The sequence below is a fragment of the Arachis stenosperma genome, chromosome 8, assembly GCF_014773155.1.
Source record: "Arachis stenosperma cultivar V10309 chromosome 8, arast.V10309.gnm1.PFL2, whole genome shotgun sequence".
NCBI classification, from domain to species: Eukaryota; Viridiplantae; Streptophyta; class Magnoliopsida; order Fabales; family Fabaceae; genus Arachis; species Arachis stenosperma.
The window spans coordinates 36,853,948-36,862,712 of NC_080384.1; the positions used below are offsets into that span (position 1 = coordinate 36,853,948).

At 30.2% G+C, this 8,765-nt stretch overlaps 1 protein-coding gene across 1 annotated transcript; it reads left to right on the top strand.

Annotated features, from left to right (window-relative positions):
- Positions 1 to 501: 501 nt before the first annotated feature.
- Positions 502 to 1,056, top strand: LOC130946872 (conglutin). The gene has a single exon (XM_057875755.1). The coding sequence runs from the start codon at positions 531 to 533 to the stop codon at positions 966 to 968; it is 438 nt and encodes a 145-aa protein (XP_057731738.1). The 5' UTR covers positions 502 to 530; the 3' UTR covers positions 969 to 1,056.
- Positions 1,057 to 8,765: the final 7,709 nt, after the last annotated feature.

Genomic DNA, 8,765 nt, shown 5'->3' on the forward strand with positions numbered 1-8,765 from the left:
AAGTAAGGCTAATTCTATATACTTATTATTTAATGTTTAAATTTTATCTAATTTATTTTTATAATAAATTTTAAATATATAAAATTTATTAATTTATATACTTTAAAATAAATATTAATTATTTATATTTTTCAAAAGATATCAAATTTGAAGGCACCATAACATCCAGGTGGAAGAAATTGGCTATTGTAATAAATATGTGTGTTTACTGAAGGTGCATTGAACATCATCATCTTCATTGATCATATAGCACATACATAATTACTACAGCAAAGCCTGACATGCTGATTAATGAAAAACAAAAGGGAATCTTGGAGTATTTGCATGCATGAAAATGTAACGTGGAAGCACAAAAGCAATGAATGAAGCAAACAAAGCCACACCACCCTCCATTCCCTTTACACGTACCTCACATGCTAAGCCCTGTTTCCCCTATAAATACCCCTGCTGCCACCATCAACACTACTCATAAAAAAGTCACACACAACTAACACACTACTCCTCAAGCATCATCACATTCCACCACCACCATGGCCAAGTCCACCATCCTGGTAGCCCTCCTTGCCCTCGTCCTGGTGGCACACGCCTCCGCGATGAGGCGCGAGAGGGGGCGACAAGGGGACTCATCAAGCTGCGAGAGGCAGGTAGACAGGGTGAACCTCAAGCCCTGCGAGCAGCACATAATGCAGAGGATCATGGGCGAGCAAGAGCAGTACGACTCCTACGATATTAGGAGTACTCGATCCTCCGACCAGCAACAGAGGTGCTGCGATGAGCTGGACCAGATGGAGAACACAGAGAGATGCATGTGCGAGGCATTGCAGCAGATAATGGAGAACCAGTGCGATAGGTTGCAGGACAGGCAAATGGTGCAGCAGTTCAAGAGAGAGCTCATGAACTTGCCCCAACAGTGTAACTTTAGGGCACCACAGCGTTGCGATTTGGACATGAGTGGCGGCAGATGCTAGACTCAAAAATAATAATCTGTGCCAAAACAAACTAGTAGGAAGTAGCTTATGAGCTATTATGTATGCTTGTTTCGTTAATAATAAATATCATCACTGTATGAATGTGGTGATAGGTAAGGTTATATGAGCACCTTCGGTGTGCTCTTATGGCTTTACCTATGTTTTGCTACTGCAAAGTTTTAACCACCATGAAATAAAAGATCTTCAAGTATATTATGTTTTAATTTCTTTGACATTAAGGAAAATCAAACTCTTCTAATTTTTTTTAAATAAAATTTTTGATACTATGACATTTAAACAGAACAAAAATATTTAGTAAACAAAAAATATTAATAAAAAATTATTAAAATTATTATTTTTAGTTTTATTTAATGCATTTTATAATAAATGAATATTAAATAAGACATATTTAAATTATGTAGGTAGATTATTTTTTGTTTTCTAACATTACCATAAGTGCATATATAAATAGTTATACGGTTTATTTATATTTGTAATAAAGCTGATCCGGACAATGATACCATTAAAAGAAAATGTAGTTAGCTTATTAAGCAGAGATTAGACGGACAATGATATCATTAAAAAAAAATATAGTTAGCTTATTAAGCAGAGATTTGACGGGTTGTAGGCGAGGGACTGTAATGGTATTGAAAATTGATTTACTGTAATAAGAGAATTAAGAATATAAGAGAAAAAAAAATAGATAGAAAAGAGAATGATTAAGAAGGAAGAAGAAGAGATCAGATGACATTTCATAATTTACACATATTCACTCTTATTATTACAATTTCGAATATTCATATAAATATATATATATTATTTTAATAATATTTAATATTTAAATTTATTTATATTAATGAACTAAATCTAATTATATTCATTACATTATATTTTTCTTTAGTGAAGAGAAAGACAAATTCTATTCTTAATTCTATTTATAAATTTTCTTTTCTTGTAAGCAAAATAATATTATACTAATGGAAATCAAAATAAGCTTTATTAGAAAGAGAATTTTCTCGGGGTTTATGTGTCGAAATTGTTTAGACTCTGAATATAAAATATATGTTAAAATATAAATATACATTGAAAATAAATTAAACTACAGCGGTGGAGTTTGAAAATTTTTTTTGAAGGAATAAAAAATTTTAATAAAAATTTGTATAATAGTATTTATATTAAAATAAAATTTATAAATATAATTATTTTATTTTTAAATTTATTATTAATATGTAGGATTATATATGGTTAAGAATAATAAAAAATAATTCTGATTTTGATTAATAAAAAATTTTGTTTAGATTAATAAGCCAATTTGATTTTAAATAAAAGAGTAAAGTATAGTTTCTGTCCCTAACGTTTGGGGTAAGTCTCAAAGTTGTCCCTAACGTTTCAATCGTCTTATTTAAGTCCCTAACGTTTCAAAATTGACTCAATGTTGTCCTGCCGTTAGGGATCCGTTAACAGAATTGACGGCGGGACAAAATTGAGACGAAAACGTTGGGGACAAAAATAATACATAGAAATAAATTTTAATTTTATCCTTCAATAATATGAATTTACTATACACAGTATTCAATTATTTTTTAATTACGTCTAAGTAAATTACACTTAATCATATTACTTTCATTCTAAATAAATTAATTTTTTTTATAATTTTACTCTTAAAGATTTTTAGTTATCATGAAATGTTTGTAGAATGACTAGTATATAAACTTGCGAAAAAAATAATATATATACAATAAAATATAAATTATACCTTTTGTCTCTAATGTATTAAAATTTTTTAAAATTATAAAAAATAAATTTATTTAAAATAAAAATAATATAATTAAATATAAAAAATAAATTTATTTAAATTTATTTAGTATGTATAGTAAGGGCTTAATTCCTAAAGATGGGTTTTCACCTTCTCATCATTTTCCTTTATGAAGAGAAAAAGCATCACGTCAAAGTAGTCACTAATCACCTCTAAATTTGTCTGTATCGTTGTTATCTATAGGCTCTTGTCTTAGGTTTACACATATATATACACAGTGAAAAACCACATATTATATAGAATAAACACCAAAACAACAAAAAAAAAAATCACAAAACATAATTTTTATTTTTTCTGTATCTCTATATATTTTCAACATAGATGAGAATAAATACTCATGTCCTGTCTTATCTTGTTGCTCGATCCATCAAAATTCAAAAGACTAGAGTTATTTACGAATTAGATTGGTTTGGAACTTTGGATTAAAAAAAATCAAACTGATTAAATTTTAATTAGTTCGAGTTGGTTCGAATTTATATTTTTTTCAAGTAAATCCAAATCAATCTGGACAGATTAGATTCAAATTGGATTAGTTTGGATGATTAAAAATAAAATTAAAAAATAATTAAAAAATATTTTTTTAAATATTTTAAATGTGTATATAATAAAAAAATAATACACCATCGATTCAAACTTAATTAAATAACTATCATTATTTAGAATACCATAAGATTAAGAGAAAATTAAATATATATATATATATTAAATTTTATTTATTTATTTTAATTAATATTAAACTAATTAGATAATTAGTTTGCTTCAGATTTGACAATTTCATAATCAATATGTGAATCAATTAAAATCAAATTTAATTGGATCTGGTTTGATTATATCTAATTACCCATTAAATTCAAAGCAAATATAATCAAATTGAATCGATTTTGGACCAAGTTGGTTTAAACTCAATAAAAATCACTTTCATTACACGCAGTATGTATATATACGCGCTTCACTAATACAAACATATCATTCTTTGTCGTCACAATGTTCCTTCTTCTTCTTCACATTCCTCCTCCTTCTTCTTCGCGTGTTTTTCTCCATTGTCGTTTTTTATTGCTGCTGTTGTTGCTGCATTTTTTCTTTTCTTCCTAGTAATTTTGCAGTATTGATTTTTTTATTTTTTTATTTTATTCCTCTTAAGAGAGTGAAATAAAAAGAATTATAAGAAAATAAAATAAGAAAAAGATGATGAAGAAGCAGCAAAATAGGAGGAGGATGAACAAGAAGAGTTTTAAATTATGCAAAACTTATCAGAATAAAAATACACCGAAATTTCTTAACAAATACATATAAATATCTTAGTTTTTATACCAAAACTTTACCACAAAAGCAGAAAAATGTCTTCTTAATACTGCATTTTTTAATTCTTTTTTCCCTTATTTCTTTCTTTCTTTTAGTTGAATGAATGTAGGTTCATCCTGTTCCAAGTAATTTTGCAGCATTATGTGTTTCTTCTTCTTTTTTATTTGATATTTTTTTTTGTTTTTATTCCTGTTAAAAGAGTAAAACAAGAAGAAACTTGAGAAGGTAAAACAAGAAGAAAAAGATTAATAAGAAAAAAAGACGATGATAATAAAAAAGAAGAAGAAGAAACAGCAAAAGATGAGAAGGAGGAAGAAGAAGACTTTTGAATTAGGCAGAACTTATCAGAATAAAGATGCATTGAAATTTATCAACAAATACACATAAATTTCTTAGTTTTTATACTGAAACTTTGCTACAAAAGCATAAAAATGTCTTCTTTAATATTGTATTTTCTTCTTCTTTTTTCCTTATTTCTTTCTTTCTTTTAGTTGAATGAATGTAGGTTTATCTCCTTTCTAGTACAGCATTATGTATTTCTTCTTCTTTGTTTAATATTTTTTATTTTTATTCTTGTTAAAAAGAGTAAAACAAGAAGAAATTTGAGAAGTTAAAACAAGAAAGAAAAGATTAATAAAAAAAAGACAATGATGAAAAAGAAGAAGCAGCAGAAGATAAAGAGGAGGAAGAGAGAGTTTTGAATTATACAGAACTTATCAAAAGAAAAATACATTGAAATTTCTTAACAAATACACCTAAATTTCTTAGTTTTTACACCGAAACTTTGCTACAAAAGTACAAAAATGTGCAACATCTCATTAGTAAATTAATGTGCAGGAATAATCGGATAAATTGTGTGCTTTTTGGTCGGATTATAGATAATATTATCCCTCACCTTGAAGAAGGAAGGGTTGGACCCCTCATCATTGTGCTGAGTTTTGAATTATGCATAACTTATTAGAATAAAGAATATATATCCATTTTGGTCCTCAAAGAATTTCAGACCAAACACTTTAGTCCCCAACTAAAATTAATTACTCGATTAGTCCATAACAATTAATTCCGTCAGTCACTTAGGTCCTTAGCTTCGTCAACTCTAACGAAAGACAAAATAGTCCCTAACAACTCTAACAGGGGACAAAATGATCCCTGACAACTCTAACAAGGGACAAAATGATCCCTTACCCTTTTATTCAAAAACGACGTTGTTCTTCCCCAATTTTTATCATATCTCGCATAACCCTAACATTCATACTCTCCTTTTTCACCTTCACAGTCTTCTTTTCCATCTTTTCGTTCCTCCTCTTTAACTCCAAGATTAAACTATGGTGTAATTGCCACACGTGTCGCACTGACGGAGGATAAATGTCAGTAAAGATTTTCACCAAAATTATCGCGTTTCAAGTATAGGGAAGTGTACTTATAATTGGTTATAGAAAAATATTTTTGGGGTTTTCGAGATAGGAGACAAGTAATGTAAATAACAAGGAAATAAAATAAAAACTAAGAAAAGTCCTAGCAAGGATGGAGAATTGGAATTCATATCCTCATTATCATCATCAATTGTGATTGTAAATGTAAATTGCCTTCACTTAGTTAACCTCTAACTAACGGAGGAAGGTCAAGTGCATACAATTAACTTGAGTTTACAAGTCCTAGTCAACTCATAGTGAAAGACTAGCTTTGGTGAAGTTAAAGCTAACCGGCAATCTTCAATTACCATTCAACAAGAGACTTTGACAACTCAAGAGTCTCTAATTAATCAATCCAAGCTAAGAATACAAAAATCTAATTTAAAATCCTCCCAAGTATTTTATCAAACACTTGGAAGGCACAAAATAAAAGCATAGAAAACTAACAAGACATAACGAAATCTAAGACTAACAATTGCAAGGGAAAATAATAACAACAAATTAATGAAAGCAATCATGAACATGAAAATATAAATTGCATTAATATGAATTAAAGGAAACAAGGAAAATTCATAAACTAAATTGGTAACATAAGGAAATCAACAAGAGATGTAGATAAACTAAGATGCTAGAATATTAGAATGTAGAAGAGAAACTAAATTAAAGTAAAATAGAAATCTGAATTTGAGAAGAACTAAAACTAAAACTAAGAGAAACTCTAAAACCTAGAGAGATGAGATAGTCTCTCTCTTTAGAAAACTACATCTAAAACCTAAAATTGTATGAATGAAAGAGTGAATGCTTGATTCTCCCTTCCAGCTTGCAGCCTCTAATCTGTATTTTTGGGCCTGAAATTTGGTCAAAAGCAGCTTAAAAGTTGCCCCCAACGTTTTCTGCAATTGCAGCACGTGACGCTCTGTCATGCGTACGTGTTGCCCACGCGTACACATTGCTGCGCCTGCTGCACTGGTCATGCGTTACGTCCCCCACGCGTACGCATCGCTGCCAGCTTCTCAAAACCTCAACTTCTTGTATTCTTTCCATTTTTGCATGGTTCCTTTCCATCCTCTAAGCCATTCCTTCCCTATAAACCCTGAAAATACTTAACAAACATATCACGACATCGAATGATATTAACAGAGGTCTAAAATGAGCAAATTTAAGGCTAAAGAAGCATGTTTTCAATCATAGCACAAAATTAGGAAGAAAAATGTAAAACATGCGAATTCTATGAATAAGTATGAGAATAATGGATAAAATCCACTCAATTTAGTACAAAATAAACCGTAAAATAGCAGTTTATCACGCACCTACCTCAACATGTCATGGAGCACACACTTCCTAAATCTCTATGACTGGTATATCCACCTCCTCTGCACTTCACCCACCAGAAGCATCCACTTACACGTCCTCGATAACATCTCCTCCAACCCCGACAACGTCCACGACATTCTCAAGACCAAGTTCCACAACTACCCCAAGAAAACACATTTCTCCACTCTCCGGCAAGCAATATAGATTGTTGAACATTAGGACATCATGAGAAGATTGTCCTTTGATATCATATGCAAATTGTCATTTCAAATAGACATTGAGTACTTCATTCCTTCTTTTTCGGAGTCTAAGTTGGCAGATAGCTTTGACCTCGCATCCAAGCTATCAGTACAACGAGCAATGTCGCCGTTGCCACTCATATGGAAAATGAAGTGATTACTGAACATTAGTTCGGAGAAGAAGCTGAAGGAAGCGATCAGAGTGGTGGACAATGTGGTCATGGAGATGATAGGGCAGAGGAGGAGGGAGATGGCAACAATGACGATAGATCTTGACAAAACAGACTGCTGTCTAGATTCATGGGATCCATCGAAGATGACAAGTAGTTGAGAGATATAGTCATTAGTTTTATGAGTATGAATTGGTTGAGAACAAGTTAAGAATTTTTTTTTTTGTGAACATTGAAGTTGTAGAGTGTGCATTGTGTAGCTTGAAGTTACAGTGTTAGACTATTAGTGTTATGCGAGATATGATGAAAATTGGGAGAGAACAGTTTCGTTTTCGAACAGAGGAGATGAGGGACTATTTTGTCCCATGTTAGAGTTGCCAGGGACTATTTTGTCCTCCGTTAGAGTTGATGGAGTAAAGGACTTAAGTGACTGATGGAGTTAATTGTTAGGGACTAATCGAGTAATTAATTTTAGTTGGGAACTAAAGTGTATGGTCTGAAATTCTTTGAGGACCAAAATGGGTATATACTTTAGAATAAAAATACACAAAAATTTCTTAATAAATACACATAAATTAATTAATTTTTACACCGAAATTACTTAATATAATTGTGATATGCAAACTCAGTTTAAAAACAAGCATACAAACAAGACTGAATAAAAGAACTTATAAAAGAATATATTTTTGCATATATTTTTATAAAAGAACTTATAAAAGATATGATTCACTTTTGCATATATTGTTGTTTTGTTTCGTGTGTTGTAGTTTGATTGGCTATTGGTTATTTTAATAAGTTAAAGCAATTGAGTGGAAGAACGTATAAAGAATAAAAGAATTGGCATATTTTAGTGTAAATTCGGGTTTTTTTTAAAAAAGTGTAACTCTACATTTGGCAGCGATTTTAAATCCGTTGCTATGTCTTAACAGAATAAGTCAACGGATAGCATTTTGCAGCGGTTAGCAACCGCTGCCATCTCCAAGCAGTCATATTTTTACGATTTTGTAGCGGAAAGAACCACTACAAAATTATACCGCTGCAAAATATCATTTAGCAGCGGTTGTTCCAGCGGTTGCTATTAACCGCTGCTAACGATTTAGCCGCACGTTATCTTTCAGCGGATAATTCAACCGCTGCTATCCGTTTGGCAACGGTTAAAAACCGCTGCTAATCCTGTACATAACCGTTGCTATTTGCCGGATATGGTGTAGTGACATATCAATATAATTTAATGCAGTGACGGTCTGACGGATTCAAAAAAATTTAATAGTGGGGCAAAATATATATAACATAATAATAATAATTTAGGTTTAGATAATATGTGTTTTAAAGGCACATGACAAGTTTATCATTAGTGAAAGATTTTAAATTTTTTTATTTAATAACTATAAAATATATAGATTAAAAACTTAATTTTTTTAAATTTTTAATAAAAATATTCTTAATTTATAATCTTAATATGTGCCTTTAAAACACAAGATAGATAAACTCTAATAATTTTTATAATAAAAATATTATATGTACATAAAATCAGCTATCAAATT

Bases quoted from the DNA above. Each gene is read 5' to 3' on its own strand.
- LOC130946872 (XM_057875755.1), top strand. From the start codon at position 531: ATGGCCAAGTCCACCATCCTGGTAGCCCTCCTTGCCCTCGTCCTGGTG.